This window comes from Chiroxiphia lanceolata, chromosome 4 (assembly GCF_009829145.1).
Source record: "Chiroxiphia lanceolata isolate bChiLan1 chromosome 4, bChiLan1.pri, whole genome shotgun sequence".
In the NCBI taxonomy this organism is placed as follows: Eukaryota; Metazoa; Chordata; class Aves; order Passeriformes; family Pipridae; genus Chiroxiphia; species Chiroxiphia lanceolata.
Window position 1 is genome coordinate 13,442,509 of NC_045640.1, and position 17,118 is coordinate 13,459,626.

The 17,118-nt window shown below is 38.0% G+C and overlaps 1 protein-coding gene across 7 annotated transcripts in view; it reads left to right on the forward strand.

The window, feature by feature from the left end:
* EVC2 (EvC ciliary complex subunit 2) overlaps positions 1-17,118 on the forward strand; it is a 73,764-nt gene that overhangs the window by 11,159 nt on the left and 45,487 nt on the right. For 3 of the 7 annotated variants that reach the window (XM_032685426.1, XM_032685424.1, XM_032685425.1), the window contains exons 4-9: positions 152-217; positions 4,972-5,158; positions 7,180-7,289; positions 8,030-8,092; positions 11,589-11,723; positions 13,207-13,358. In XM_032685426.1, the coding sequence (XP_032541317.1) occupies positions 152-217; positions 4,972-5,158; positions 7,180-7,289; positions 8,030-8,092; positions 11,589-11,723; positions 13,207-13,358 (713 nt within the window). The remainder of the gene's footprint in view (positions 1-151; positions 218-4,971; positions 5,159-7,179; positions 7,290-8,029; positions 8,093-11,588; positions 11,724-13,206; positions 13,359-17,118) is intronic. The other 4 variants (XM_032685430.1, XM_032685427.1, XM_032685428.1 and 1 more) reach the window with 4 other exon arrangements.

Below are 17,118 nucleotides of genomic sequence, written 5' to 3' on the forward strand. Positions count from 1 at the left end.
AGAACTGTTGCAATAAAAAACCTCTTAAATTTGAAGGCGATTGTTACCTTTAAATTTTTTAAAAATAATTTCATTATTTACATAATTTAACTTGTGCTGCAGAATTATAGTATTTTCATACACCGTTTAGACTTTTCCCCTCTCTCCATAGCCTGAAGATGTTTCCAATATGTCAGTGTCTTCTGAATTTGGAATAACCCTTCAGAAATGTGGTGTGGTAAGTTTTCTTACATTTATCTTGTTAATTTTGTAAGAAGGTTGTACCCAAATGTCCTTTAAAAAGTGTAAACTGAATTGTGCCCATGCTGAGTATTTGGGAGTGTGTGCATTTTGATGGTTAAGAAGGTCACACCCACTGTAAGAGGCACAGTTTTGCAATGCTGATTCAAAATAGAAGTCAGTGAAATCTCTCAGGCTTTAAGGGATTTTAGATTGTGGTCGAAGTAAAAACCTCACTGTCAATTTATAAAAGTGTAAATGGACAAATCCCAATGAACTCTACAATAACCAGCCACAAGGCTGGGTAGATATAGAGACAAATTTTACAGAATGAGATAAACCTTCTGAGATACTCTCCTGGCCCAACCCTGGGTGCCCTACCTGTGTCGAGTGTGGACTTCTTTTGAAGGATGAGGCACTGAGCCCTGTGATGCCCATTGTGTCTTTGAGCATCCACCACACAGCCATAGAAAAGCCATTGTGTCATAGTCTGCATATTCAGTGGGACTCACCTATAGCACAGTATTTAATGAAAAAAAGGTTTCATTTGACTTGTGTAAATGCTTAAGAAGAACAAAGACCTCCCTGATATAAGAAACTTTTTAACCTTCCATTTTATTTTTACTTTATGTGGCATAAGTTGAAAGATGTACCTAGACTGTTACTTTTCCTTTCTTTTTTTTTCCCTTTCTTTTTACACTGAATGAAGCAAGTCTGAATTTTTGTAATTACAGACAGTTCATCTTATCTATCCCTTGGAGAGAGAAAGTGCCTCCAACTTTGAGATCAATCTGAATTCAGCCACTGAGGTGCTGCATATGAGGGTAGAGGATTCAGTAACCAGTACAGAAGAGGTGACATTATAACCTGCATCAGATCATTTGCATAGAGAAGAATGAATATGCATCACATCTGGTGGCACTAATTACCTATAATGTTATTATTGAAATGGCAGCATAACATAATTAATGAGGCTGAATAATGAGCAGTAACACAGAATATTCTGCTTTTCTGGCTGTAGATTCCCAATTTTTATAGCAGAGCCTCTCAGAAAAACAGTTTGAGACAGTTGCATGTTGTTTCTTTCTGCTGTTCACAGCACAGCCTTACACAGGCTCATGAAAAATTACAAAATCCTGCTGTACAAAATCAAAGGTCATCTGTTGTAGATGTTGAGATTAGCAGAAAATATTTTTGCAGCGCTATTAGTTGTAAATTACTGAAAATTATATAATTATATGTGATTGTCTTCCACCTCCAACTGCAGTTTATTTTATTTTCCTTGGCTTATCTTGTCATATACTTCAATCCTAATTCATCTGAACAGATGCTTTCATGCTAAGAGACAGACTGGCTTATGCTGGTGTTTAGCTGTTTTAGATGGAAAAAAGTGAATTTTGCACATTTTCCTCCTTCTGCCATTTGTGCATTGGAGATTATCAATGACTCTATAATCCTTTTTTTCCCCTCCTTTTCTGTTTCTAGTTCGTTCATCTGACTTATTCCTAACAAAGATCTGTCATTCCTTTCAACTTCCATGGGAATTCCTTCCTCCTTTCTTTCTCCTGTCATGTCCATGCTCTTTCACTCCACTCTCCCAAGTACCTGAGTGACATCTCTTGCAGTGGGTGATGACACACATGATGCACATCAGCAGCAGAGAGGAAAGCAGAGAGTAGGTGCTTATGCATTGTGAGTGACTGCCATTGGGTTTGGTCCTCTACATGGTTGATAGCCTAACCATCTGCTCCAAAAGCAGGAAGAAACCATCTTCAGGCAAATTAGAAGAGCAACTTAAAGAAGATAGCCAGTGTTTGCTGATGCCAATGGAAGTGGTGTATGGAGGAGTTCTTCCTAGGAGCAGTCACACCTGAGAGCTTACCTGTTGCTTGAATCTCATCTGCTGCTTTTCAGGGAAAAAAAATATGTAAATTCTTTCAACCCCTTTGCAATTTAGCTTAAGTCTGACAGCCAGTCAAAAATAAAGAATGACAACCATGTGTTTAATATTAATCAGAAATGCAACAAATGTGGTCTTTTGGCCACCTGAGGAAGATTGTGGTAGAAGATAGGCAGTATGATTGAGACTTCTCTGAAGGGTGGCTTTGTTTATCCCTAAATTAAGAATTTTATTAAATGAAAAAATGAAGAGAAAATGCAAGATTGGTTGGAGAAAAAGAATGGAGAGTGTGTGGGAGTGTGCATTAAACCTCCTGCTGGGAACGAGAGGACTCATGCTGCCACATACCCCCACCTGCCTGTGAATATACACGTTTTTGTTTCTCTGTCTGTTTTACCATAGGGGTTTATCTAAATTACTATTCACATCTCCTTTCCCCAAATGTAAAGGAATACATTTGTACCTGATTAGAAGCACAGGAAGAGACCTGGAAATCCTTACTTTTTGTCTTCAGCTCACAGAATAGCAAGGGAAAGGTATCAGAAAATGAAGGGAGGAAAAAGTTTTCCTATTTCCCCATTTCTCCAGCTTCCACTTTTGCTGGTGTGTATGTTTGTCTGCAGAAGCCCATCCATGCTTACTGTGGAGCATAATACAGTATTAAGAACTTGTGGAGTTTGAACCTTGAATCTTAAAGGTATATTTTTCTGGTTTTGTGGTTGGGTTAGGGTCTCTGCTTTATGTATTTGGATCTTCTTTATGTGTCTTATGAGACTTTTTTTCTTGTTTCATTTTGTTTGTGCTTTTTAAAGCAAATTTCTAGCCTTTGTGATTGCAGATGAAAGGCTGAAATGTTGACTGTATCATGCCAGTTCAGAAACTAGGAGAGAGAGAAAATCTGCCCAAAAGATATCACATTTTTAATATTTGATGATTTTAAGTTTCATAAATTTTGGGGTATAATTCATGATATATATACATATGATATTGGTAATAGTTTCTTCACAAATATAAATAAGCTTATTTTTATACATGCATGAATATATACATTTTTATACGTTGTTTGCAGCATCTAGTACAATAAATAGTTGGGAGTTTTGCCACTTAAATAGCAAAATGCAACCTAAGCAATAATAATTTCATTAAACTGTTTCTTCTCATTGATTCATAAATCATTCTAAAACTGTAATCTGGTTCCGTGCTGAATTAGTATGAAATGCAGAGATAAGGGATGCACAGTGAAACTACATACGTCGAACCCTGTGGCTGCCATGAACTCTGGTGTGATTTCTGAACTCTATCACAATTCATATTTTGAGAACTCATTTCTGTGGGGACTGCTTTATTATTTTATATTTGCTGGTGTCGTTATACAGTGTAGGTATTTCCTAAAAAGGAATATCTAAAATGAGAAAGGTTTGGCCTGAATCATAATTTCATCAGTTAAAGAAGTATTAATTTAGTGTTATTATTAGAAGCCTCATAAATCATCATGGCTATACTATAGGTCACCATATTATGATAAGCCTCATAAAGATTTAGACAATTCTGGTTTAATAAGAACTATGGGGTATCGTGGTTTAACCTCAGGTGGAGATGAAAATACCACACAGTTGCTCACTCACTGCCCCACCAGCAGAATTGAAGAGAGAATCGGAAGAGTAATAGCTGGAAAACTCATGGGTTGAGATAAAGACAGTTTAGTAGGGAAAGCAAAACAAACTGCTTCCCAAGGGCAGGTGGGTGTTCAACCATCCCCAGGAAAGCAGGGCCCCATCACACATAACAGTGACTTGGGAAGACAAACACCATCACTCCAAACATCCCTCATTGTTCCTTCTTCCCCCTACTTCATATACTGAGCATGATGTTGTGTGGTCTGGAATATCCCTTTGGTCAGCTGGGGTCAGCTGTCCTGGCTGTGTCCCTTCCCAACTTCCGATGCACCCCCAACTTCCTTGCCAGTGTGGCAGTGTGGAAAGCAGAAAAGGCCTTAGCTCTTTGTAAGCCCTGCTCAGCAATAATGAAGACATCCCTATATTATCAACCCTGCGTGCGTTCAGCACAAGTCCAAAATGTAGCCCCGTACCAGCCACTGTGAAGAAAATTAACTGTGCCTCAGCTAAAACCAGCACAGAGAAGGCGGCAATTTAGAAGGTGAGAGGTCAGTAAGCAACTCTGTGCTCAAAGTAATTTCATTTAGAGGGTATAATTGCTCAGTAAGAGTTAAGGGCGTAATGAAATAAATAAATAAAATGACATGACTGCATGTTGCTAGAGATTGGTGATCAGCCTATGACCTTCACCACTGGCTGGAAGCAGAGACATAAACTCCCAAGTCCACTGGTGGCTCCATCTGCCCTCACATGGGAAGGGCGAGTCAAGACAGGGCGTCTTTCAGAGAGTGTGGTTGCTGTGAAAAAAAGGAAAATAGAGACCAACACTTCAGGGAGAGAACGAATTTGCAGTGAGGGCAGCTTGGAAAAGAAATATCCTCATGGTACAAAAGTTCAAAGTTAAGAATTTTTCAGACTGTAGTTATAAAGATATGATCCAGTTTTGTTGTATGAGGTATCATGGGGATACTTAGAATCTTGATTACCCTTCTGGTTCTGCATGAGCTGGGTTTCCAACTTCTGGCTTTCTGCCACTTTGTCTCCAAGCAACAGCTTGACATACCAAAGATTAAAATCTCTGTGGGAGTTTGAGATCAAACTGAGTGTAGTTTCATTTGCAGGTCACTCAGAATGCCTTAAGAAAATAAGTTTCCACGTATAATGAAGTTTTATTTGTAATCAAGACTACAAATTTTGCTGTTTTGCACCATTAATACTAATATTTCCTGTTTTCAGGTGGATGTTGAGCATGACCCTCAAACTGCATACATTACACTTGTGATTAATAACACCAACACATTGCTCTCAACAAACATTACAGATCTTATCCTCCTGGACAACATCACTGGTCTACGCATTCAAAAAACCAGTGGGAATAAGACCACAGATGGCGTACAGATTTATAGGAAAAGATTCTTGCAAGGTAAGGAAATCTGCAGGGAAGTATCCCTGACTAAACATGTGGAAGAGCATCTGTTCAAATCACAATATTTATTTATTTGTGGTGGCTTAAATTCTTTGATTATCAGTTAATAGAGGTGAAAAACTGGGAAACGTTTCGAGCTGCAGTTTCCAATTCTGTTAACTCACATTTTGACTCCCACATTTGAACTACTTCCAATCTAACAGGCACAGAAGTGGGCCCCTGTACTCTGTAAAAATTGCTGCCATCAAAATGAAAGAGTTTTTTATGACTGTGTTTGTTCATTTTGGATATTTTTAAAAGCTTCTGCACAAGCCATTTTAATCATATTTTGAGCCTTCTTTAGCCAAGTGTGGCAGGTCGGCTTGGTGAGATATTGAGGTGCATTGGAATTGCAAAGGGCCATGCAAGCAGGGAAGATGATACATTAGAAATTAGGCAGCTCTTCTCAGTATCTGTTCTTTCCAAACTGAGCAAGTAATACAGAGATAAACTTGTTCCAGTCTTGATGTCAGTCTGTTCCTGTGGTAGCAGTTGAATCAGTGCACATGCATAAAATTTTACCTTTCTTAATTTGTTCATCTCCTTCTTCTTAAGCACAAGAACATCAAAAATTAGCAGCTTGCTTTTGATGGTAATGATATTTCTCTTGGAGCTTCAGAAGAGTTTGCTGGCACCTATTTATGATTGAAGAATCTATGGTTATGCTAGTTTTATGGCAAAAGATTTCCAAATAGATAAGGGAAATGAGAAGACTTGGGGCTGCTGTCTGATTGCAAATGGATAGCCAGGCTCCATTTTTAATAACAACAGTGTGAGTAGTGGTACTTATTACAGGGCTGGTCATTTTGAAAATGTCACAAAATTGCTGGCTCTCAACAGAGATTCCCAAGAAACAATGGCCCCTGAGAAAGAATAAAAAAATGGCTTGCAGAGCCCAACTAGTAAGCTAAGTTGGCGCCATTATTTAATTTATTTATAATTACTGAATCTGGAACTGAAGCTAGCTTTTCCAGCCCATATACATTGTACAAATCAGCATCAAAAATAGTGCAGTGGAAGAAACTCCAGCAGAACAGATTTCTGCATAGTTTGAGGTTTGGTCATTACTGTGTTAATTCTGAAGTCAGCCCATACCTTGCCACTAGGGCTGGATAGAAGGGCTATGCCTACACTGGCCTATGTATTGTTGTGCTGAATGTTAGCCATAATAATTTTTCAGTACTCCAGTGCACCATGCATCAAAATTCAGCTGAAATCTGTCTGATTTCTCTTTGGTTTCAACAGGAGGAGAACCAGCCAGTTAGTGGGTATAATGTAGGCTCTGCGTTTTATTACAAAAAATAATTGTAAATACGTCATGTTGAGTTTTAGTATCAAAAAATGATGCTTTTCAGCAGATTGCGGAATCATTTAATGCAATTTCCAGATCCTGGGCCAAATTTGCTTGGGTTCTTCGAGGCAGCAGTTATTAAGGATGTTGCTGGGCTCAGCTGGCCAGGAACTGTCTGCTCTGGGTGTGGGACGTCTGCTGTGTCAGAAGGGAAAAGCTCCAAGCCTTCCCCAGGGATCTTAGAGAAGTTTTCCTCAGACAGCAAATCTATCCATATGCCTCCTCTCTGGACTATACTGTGGGCTCTGGCTGCCTCCTCTGCTGAATTCCCTTGCAGTCAGTGTTCCAAGTTTATTGCAGCTTGGTTCCTAGGAGAGCACTTTTGCTGGCAAGGAAGCACAGTCTAAAAAGCTCCTCAAATGTTTTATTTATATTGAACTTTCTTTTCAGATTTGGCAAGCATCTCTAACTGCAGCTGAGCTCAGCTGGGTACTCAGCTCTTCTGAGATTTACCCCATCTTCTTGCGTGAAAGAAGACATGCAACTGTACTGGGTTGTTTTCAAATCAGTTAGCTCCTGCTCTGTGTAAGAAAATGCAGACACAATTAGTTAGAGGCCACTACTGCATTGGCAGATGTACCTCACCTGCTTTATCTGTACGATTGGCTTTTTTTCTCTGGTTTAACAGGTGGAGAACACTTTGTAATCAACTACTCTGCACTTCTTGATGCAAAAGAAATGTGGGATGGCAGGATCTTGACCCTGCCTGCAAAGCTAACTTTCAGCAGTTCATCACAGGTATTCCCTTCACAATTTTATTTTGCTCTTCACAGTTTTCATGTAAAAAAGGTGGTTCTTGTCTGCCTAACGAAATGAAGTTCTTAGGAGAAGTTCAGATTGTTTACCATGAATTTATAAATATTTTGTGATATTCATAAATATAAAAATTTATAAACATGAGTTTTTCTTCACAACTTAGGAGGTCATAAGTTCTTAAGTAAATTTGGTTTGTCTGTTCTGTAGCTTTTTTTCTACTTTTTATATTTCTTTCCAGTTTGTCTATGTATCCTGGAAATAGGTGTCCTCCACATATATCTATTCCTGTAGTCTATGAGAGACTGAAAGTTTTGGAGGAAAAAAGTCTCCAATGTGCATGAGAGTGGTACTAGAGTAGCAGAAAGGAAGACTTCAAACAGGGAACATAAGAGTAAAAACATGTGCACTGACTATGGCTCCTGTTCTGGGCATTTTCAATCAACCCAGATGTTATAGGCACAGAAAAGTGTAATACTGTGCACACTGGGATATGCATCTGTGTGATGAGAATGGGAGTGTATCCCACAGAGCAGCTGCTTCCATGTCTGTTAATGTTACCCCTAAGTACACTGCATTTTCCTATCAGATTTATCTTAGCTTTATGCTTAATGAGAAGTATAGCTTATCTTCTAAGGAGAGGCTTTTCTAGAGACTCCAGGCTATTTGCCAGTGGATTCTGCTCTTCTTTTTCTTAATACAGGTAATTTTTTTATATCTCTCAGAATAAAACACATCTGGTATCGTTGACAGCATCGTTCACCATAACTGAAGAAAAAAAGACCAAGGTAAATCCTGTGATTTAGTATTATGTTGACTCTCCTGCTTATACTTCTGGACAATCTAAACTAAATCCTAGGAGCTAAGGAGGTACTGATGTACTTATGTCTCATCACTCGGCTATTAATCATACACAGGTTCGATCTTCTCAGATTTTTAAGAGGAAGAAAACAGGACTCAATATAAGGGGTCTTTTTTTGTCTTAAAACAGCAGTATTTAATACAGAAAATCTAAAAATACCATTATAGTCCTTGCCATGTTTTTTCATTTGAAGAATTGTACAGGCACAGAAAACTACGGTGAGGAATATGCTCACCTGCTGCTGTGCATAGCCACCGTGAGAAAGCTTTTTATCTTTACAAAAGGGTGAGGTTGTCCTCCACCTCTTGAGAAGAGGTTTCTGTATGATGCTGACGCACAAGCCTGAGAAATAAAACTGCAGTAAGAGTGGCAAACTTAATGTTTGCCTTTCATTTTTTTGGAATAAGTAGTGTATTTGGAGATTGTGCACAGGGGCTTCTTGTTCCAATATTCTCTTCTGCTGGGGATCTGTGCCTTCTCAGCTTCTATTATTGTAATAGATGAATTTCCAGACTTGGCTTTCTCATAATTGAAGATCAAGTGCCCATTCTGTTAAAATGAAAACCATAATTAAATATGATATGAAGTAAAATTATACATAAGCTAGAGAATTCATTCTTGGATAAAGATCTAGCAATATTTAAAAGGATTGGACATTTTTATAGCTAAGAATTACCCACTGAATTGCCATAAATGTATCTTTTGGAAACTCTTATTCTTAAAGGTGTAAGCCATGCAGTAGCTGACTGGCTTATAAAAATAGCTTCATGAATGGTTTTCTGTAAAGTTCAGTGTGAATTGATCTGCAGCAGTTGGTGATGTCTAAGCTAGGACTGTAAGGTACATTGGTCTCAGCCCACCGTGGAAATTCCTGCAATCTGTTCCGATACGTAAAACCTTTTTAGTGTGTTTGGCTTTTTTCCCAACTTGAACTTGATAGTTAGACCTCTAAAAGTTCCTAGGGACTATTCCATCAGTGGGTAAAGTTAGCTCAGCTGCATTTGAACTTAGTAAATGAACAGATTTTGTAATTAAAATGTGTGGTAAAGGTGTATGGAAAACACTGTAAATTTTTGAAAAATAAAGCTCAGAAATTATGGAACGTACCATGTTTCACATGCATAGTATTTGGCAAGCATAGCATATGCTTGGCTGTGGCCAAGCATAAGGTGTTTCAGAATGAAATCAGTTTGTGCAAGGAAATTAGGATTAACTGAAAAAGGTGTGACATTGTATTTCATTCATCTCTTCATCTGTCAAAAATGCTCTCCATCTCAGATTTGTTTATTAAAAATCACTATTTAGGCCTGTTCATGGCTATGTTGAAGCCAACACACATATGTGACTAAGCGGATACAAATTGTTGACTTTGGGGATGGAAAATAGAAGAATTAATTAGGTCGTCAAGGGAGTGCCATGTTAGGTTAGTCCCATCAGCTTTCACATGGTTTGCTTGCACACTTGGCTACTCTGTTGTTCTTTAAAGTTTTACAAACCCTGTGGATTTCTCTTCTGTGCTGCTGGAAGAAAGTAATTGGTTGCCTGTGACAAGATAATTTTGTGGGTTATGAAAAAAATATGGGTGTTGCTCATCTGAGTGTCTGTGCCAGATGTCTTCCTCAAGTGCTTCAGGGGCTGTGAGTACCGTGTACCTCTGCCCTTGGCTGGGTGGGTTTGATGCTGAATGGGAAGCTGTAGAGAAAAGGGCAAAGAGAAGTTCTCCCATCTGAGCGTGTTGCATAGGATAGATGACAATTACTTTGATCTGATTTTTGTGAGGCTTACTTCCCTCAGAATCATGCAAAGCAGTCAGAGCACAACAGTTTTTGAAAGAAACTTGGGCCTGTAATGCCTCTTCCCACTGTTAGGATGGCTTTAGAAGTTAGCTTAGGGAATAGCTTTTGAGGCTTACTAGTGTGTCAGTGGTCTGAAGGTTGACCTGCGGGGCCAACACTGGTCCTGCCTTGAGCAGGGACTCTGGCACCTGCCCTGCAGCTTCCTCTGAGGTGCTTTCAGATGGCATTAAGCACCAGCTATGTTCTCCTCCTGGGCTTTTCAGCCCCCACAATGACATGGACTATCCTTCCAGAACCCACATTCTTTAAGTATAAAAAACCAAACCATATAAAGAAACTTAAGCATGCTTCTGTCACTTAGAGCAGTTTTTGATTCTGAGTGTACAATACTGTGAAGTAAACTGTGAATCTTCTTGGAGCTGTGAAATAGTAGGCTGTATTAATGTTTGATGATCTTGATACTAACATCATTGCCTAATTCAACTAAAAACATGCTGAAATCAATGAGTGCTGAGCAACTGTACCAGCTTTGAGAAGCTGAACCTGTGAAACAAAGTCTGACATGAAGCAGTTCCTGTCAGTTAGAGATAAGACAGATTATCAGTGTACAAAAACATCAGAGAAAGAAAAAATAGGCAGTAAAGGATAAAATTTGCTATTAAATTGGAATAAACCTTTCTTAAATTGTGGACCGTATTTGATTATTGTTTCCTATGCAGAATTACCATTGACTCCATGGAATACTGTCAGATTTCTGCTCCAAGAGATGACCCACCCATCTTACAAGCAACCTGTAAATTATTTACAGTTCCTAGCCCCAGCAGAGTAATTAGGCTTTGGTGAAACATTATACTAATAGCTGTGCTATGTTTTTCATCCAGAGATCTCATAGAACTAAACAAACACTAAATTAACTTTTGCTACATGGAGCATGAAGTAAAAATTAATTTTTAATGCAGTTCAATTTAAAGATTAAGTTAAGAGGTAAAGTAAAGGCCTACGAAGTTGTTATCTGACTCACTGTTCCAGTGCTCCTGCTACTCTTTTCTGACTCAGGCTAATGCAGAAACTGCAAGGGTGCATATAGATTGGGTGGGTTTGTGAACTGCCAGTTACATGTTTATCTTGAACTCATATTGGTACTTTTTCCCTGTGGTCAGTTTTATTGAATCAAGAAATGGAATCAAGAAATGGCCATTAATTAAAGGTAACCAGCATCTGACTGACTTTCAGAGCCTCTGAGCAACATCAAATGACATTAATTTCAAAAAGAAGAGTTTGGTGACTTTGGAAACAGGCTATTAAGTATTGGACACCCGAAAATCACAGCACATAAAATTTGATCTATGGGAGTTTTGTTGCTTAAAGTTACACAGGAATTTGGAATGTAACAAACCATGCTGACTTTGAAACCTATGGAAAATACATTTTTGTTTGAAAATATTCACTCAAATGTAGTGATTAGATAACATAATGCTGAGAAACGGTGAAGTTGTGTGAAGACATTTAAAAATAATTTACTATGTTTCTTACAGTTATAATCTTGGAATTAGTTATGATCTGATCTTTATATGTATTTAAAAGGTACTTTTAATGTAGTTTTTATGATATGTCTTTTAATTTCAGATTATGTACAGCCATGCCATCACTGCTTCAGGGTTCTTCATCGCTTTTTTCATTTCCCTTGTATTGACATGTGCTGTTTTTCTCATCATTTACCGAACCCAAATATTAAAATGGAGTTTCTGTAGTAAAAACCAGGTGAGTCATACTGTCTATGAGGGTTTATTTAATTTTTTTCATCAATCATATCTGATGATATAACTTGCTAGCTAAAATAGATTGTCTGAAGAGTTTTTTAAGATAAATAAAGAGCCACCGAGTGGTGGATTTGCTTCACAGGTAATGTAGTCTCTACAACCTGTATTCTTTAGCACAATCAGATTTAGAGGTGAGTGTAAGAATGATAACCTGATCAAAACAACTGCTGTCAGTACTTGGGTGTTAGTTCTAGATTGCAGGGAGATTACCCTTTGGCTATTAACTTCCTTTCATTTCCTTTCCTTCTCTCCATCCCTCAAAATTAGAGGCACCATGTCTTTGGGTTCTAAACAGTTGCCAAGGGGTAAACAACTTGCCTTGAGCATAGCAGAATTGGGTACAAATTTTTTTCTATTTTTATTATCAGGAATAGAGATTTGAATTTTGGTTTCTTAGTTCATTGGATGTGCTTTAATCTCTTGAGTGATTAAGCAAAACAGACGGGTTTGGAGATGGAGCATTTTCAGTGTTCTTTATCCAAGCTCTGCCGGTTTGGAGAAAGTATTTCAGTACATACTGGAACAGAGAGCGAAAATACAGAATCTGATAAATATTAATCAAGTTGGCCCAAATCCAGCCCTTGCTTCTATTAATTATTTTTGTATTTATGTAAAGTAGAGCAACTTCAATGGGAAGGAGCTAGAGACCTCAGACAGAATATTACCATGATGGGAGCAGTCCTCTAAGACAGGTGTGCTGAGAGGTTTGAACCCCTCATCTGCCCAGACAGTGGTGGATCTCTCATCCCTCTGGACTGGCCAGAGTAGCTCACAAATCACTTGAAGCCTTATTTTCTGTGGTTGAAAGTTACACCGTCAATGTTTTATTTATGATATGTCTGAAAAGTTAATGTCTTAAAATGAAAAGGATGTGACTTCCTTCATTTTACAGAAGAAACTGTGATAATGCAGTAGTAAAAAAGGTCCAGCTCGGTCCTATTAGCAGATATTTATAGTGGGGTTTTTGTATAGTAATTTTATTAACCCTCAGTCTGAAGGGCATCTCTGCGAACTGTCACTTCCGTTATGCACAGGATTAGTTTTTCATGCTGTTCACTCATAACGCTGTAATCTTACCATATATAATTTGTGTATCACAGCAATTTTTAAAAAAATTAACCTAGGAAGTTCATAGTGGAAGGTAACTTCCTAGACAACTTTCACAAGTGTTCTGTGTTCTCCATTCGTTTCTTCACTTGTTTTCCAGATCAGTTATATACTAAAAAAGATCAGCTTGAAACAAAAAAGTGGTATATTTGATTTCAGATACATATCTGAGTTGCACAACCTCTTTACACCCTCTCCAGCTCTTCAGTTTGATGATAAGTAGTAACCCTCTCACCCATAGATAAACTGCAACAAAATTAGATAAATTACTCATTAAGATTTTTTTCCTACTTTCTCTTTTTTTGTTGTTTTTTTAGGAGATACAGCATGAACTCAGCCAAAATCACAAACTGGAGCATTCTCAGTTCAATTCAGGTGATCTCTTCAGTGAAGATATAATTATGAATGACCAAATCATCGATATTCTGTCCTTTGAAGAACCTGGCAATATGCTTCAGGCTTTAGAAGAGTAAGAATTCACTGCTGTTACATCATATTTATTACCTTTATCATCAGTCAAATCTTTGATTTGATTACCTACTCTTTATTTTTTTTTATAGTATCTGTTTACACATATGATAAGGTTTGAAGCTGGCTCCCTGCCAAGTCTCCAAACCTTACCACCAGAAGTGTCGTCCCTCCCCCCCCCCCCAACCTCAGGGAGAAGAGGGAGAAAAAACAACCAACTAAGAAAACCCGAAACGAGAGAGAGAGCTAAAGTGATATATATAAATATATTTACACTTATGTTACAATTGAAATATATATACAATTTAAAAATATATAGAATTTCACAAGGGAAGGGGAAGGGGGAAGGGAAAGGGAACAAAACCAAAATAAAATATATATATATATCCCAATCAGTAGCCCGAGATCTAGTAACTAAGAGTTAGCAAAGAAAATATCCCACCACTCTCCTTGGGACAACCGAGAGTCGCTCCGGTACGATCGCCGGCAACCTCCGCCTCCCCAGGTCGACAAGGCCCTACCAGGCCTCGCTCCCCAACACGGCAGACTCAACAGCAGGGAACCTGCACCTCCAAGCCGCTGGAAGGAAAGAGAGCGAAGGCCTCTCCTCCTTTCTTCTTATAATCTGGTTTACGTAAAAATCGTAGGGAATACTGGGTAAATCTGGACCCTTCCTTGGTTACAAACTGGTCACCAAGGAAGGCCTAGCCCAAACCACCACAACATATTGCTGCAGTACCTTAGGCTTTTGAACTGTTTTAAACAACCATCTGTGGGAACTGAAAATTATTGTATTCATATTGCTTAACCTGTAGAAGTCACAACTCCATCTAGGCCTTAGACATGCAAGACTTCCAATCCAAATGAACATCTAGTTTTGTCTCTGTGGTTCACTAAGTAAAGGGAAACCTTTCTGTGTACAAAGAAATGTTGGAAGGTTGTGTTCTACTCTTGCTGAGCACATTCTGCTTTAAAACGGATGGCTCTTGCCCTAGAAAGGAGAGCCCCTGCTGGGTGCCTGCATTACTGTTCAGCAGCGTATTTGGGAAGTACCTGGAGTCTAAGATGTGACAGTTTGTAATGCTGCCAGAAAGATACCATGTGCCTGTAATCAGTGGGACCACTTGGTAGAGCAGAGAAACTCTCTTGATATTGCTGAAAGGGCAGTCAGGGCTGTTTGACTTTAGCTGCTGTTAAAGATCATCTGTTCTTCAGCTGAATTTGATAAAAAGGTCTAATGTGAGGACAAGTGGATGTTGTTTATTCAGTATTACCATTAGCTCTCGGTAAGTGTGTGAAAGGCAGTATTATGCAACTATAAAATCTGTAGAAGCTGAAAAGTTACAGGGCTATGGATGTAATTTTGTTTCTTAAAGGGTAACTAACAGCATTATTATTTCCTGTCTTTTCTTGATAATTGGGTACTTATCTCTGTAAATTGCACATTTTTCCTTGCTTTTATAACTGTATAGCAACTCAGGCTTTGAGAAGACTTATCCTGAAAATCATTATGTGAATATTAAGAAGAATAGGATCAAATACTTTTTAAAATCACTTTAGTATTAATTTATTTCAGGGATAGTTAGGATCTATCTAGGTTGAAAAAAAAAGCTGGACTATATTCAGATACATTATGGATTAGAAATATTCTCACAAACCTTTGGATAGGTTTATTTTTATAACAGAATTATTTCTATACCTATAAAACAGGATTCATATCTTAGGTATGTCCAGGGGCTGAAGTTTTTTAATATTCTTATGAAGCTTGTGCGTATGTATCTCTCTTCCTTTTCTTTCCTCACAGTTGCTGTTTTCTTTACCCCTGAGTATGTAGAACATTGCAGTGCATAAAGTAGTTACCCATTAGCAAACACTCACTAACCTTCTTCACCTTCTGAGCTATCTTCTCCTTCCAGGATGAGGATAGTAGATAGACCACAAAGGTATTCAGAGTTACAATGATTCCTGCTGTGAAAGATGATTGAAATGGTGATAGACATTGTCGTGAATGGCTCAGATCAGCCTCTACCGGTCAGTAGTGGGTGCTTTCTAATTCTGTTTAGATTATCTCATTTCATGTAGTTTTAAACCGGACCTTCTGTTTCACTCACTGTTACACAGATGCACTTACTGCATTTTTATCTATTCTTTCCCCCTTTTTATTGGCACTCATTCAATTATGTGTGTTTAATTACTCCAAACCCATTCCGCTCCTCTCTTACTGGTGGTGCAGTTTATCTGACTGAGAGAGGATCTCTGTAATGTGAATGCCTACACTAGGTTGCCCTGAATTCCCTGTTTTACTCAGGAGTGTAAAAGAATACTTGTAGGGTTTGATTATTCTCACCCCTAAGCAGACTTCCAGAAATTAGTTGTATGGCTGTTGCATCCACTGACCCAAATGCCTGGAGCCTGGGCTGATTAGCTCAGCTATAGGGGTCTGGAGGTGGGTGAGACGAATCCCAGTCCTGCAGGCTGGTTGGCCAAAAAGGCTGGAGCAGTACTTTGGTGCCTATGTTAGAGACATGCAAATATTTTTTTGCTTTCTTCAGTAGCTTATAATACACTCCTTGTTTTATCTCTCATTAACACTTTGATATTTAGCTTTGGATGTTTCCTCATCTAATAGTGCTGGTTCCTTATTCATTCTGCAAGTTGGGGCAAAACAGTCCATTAATTTCTGATCTGTATTACTTAAAAATTTCATTTTAGTGTTGTACTTCTAAACTGTCATACATTATCGAAGTTTTTAGCTGATTCCAAAGACAAATGTAAAATATTGTACTGTTGCCTTAGGAGCTCCTATGACAGTGATGTAGGCTAAAACCAGAACGAAGTAATTCTTCTTATTACTGAATTGCCTGCTTTAAGGATAGTAATTTTTAAAACATAATGGGAAAAAGAAAAATGGTGCATTTTTAAGTAATCAATGGATAATTGCAGTGAATTTGAATGAATTCTGTGCTTGAGTGAAATGCTGTCATTTTACTAATTATGGTCACAATCAGTTTATCAACAATGTTGCATTTTGTTTAATTACATTAGTGACATCCAATAAAATATTTGAGTTTTCAGTAAGGAACAAGGAAAGAGGTTTGTTTTGTCTCATAGGAATGGCAGTATACTGAGAATAAAAACTGAGCCTGTATTTTGAGCATATTTTTTTAAAGTCATATATATGCCAATATTTTAGCATCGTAATACTTTTTTTTAATTATTATTTTGGGAAGCAAGAGTATAGGGGCTTTTATTAGAGAGATTTTGATTAGGTATTTTCAGCCAACCAACATCATCTTGCTTGTATGCTAGCTTGGTAATTCCTTCTGCATGTTTTGGTGCAGGTATGTTTCATTTTTTTCTACATAACACACATATATGCTTGCTGACATAATTGATATATTCTTTTGAAATTGCACTGTCATTGTAAACATGGTTGGAATCATACTGGTACAAATGAGATAAAAACTCAGAAAAGTAAGAGCCACAGGATGTTCTTGTGTTCTTTGCAACACAAAGCTGTGTTATCTTTTAAGAAGTGACAGTGCCAAATCATTTAGCAGATACTCAGGAGCATGTGTTCAATATTTATGGACAGGGACAGCTTTGGAGTGTAGACAGTTTGTGGTGTCAGGAGGATTGGCTAGAGAACAAAACATACTTTTCGTGTTTCATAAGGAAGCTTCTTGGTTACTGATTTTGTGAGTTTTGTCTTAACAAGGCATGTTCTGGATGAACATTATGCAGCAAAATAACTTGGCTTT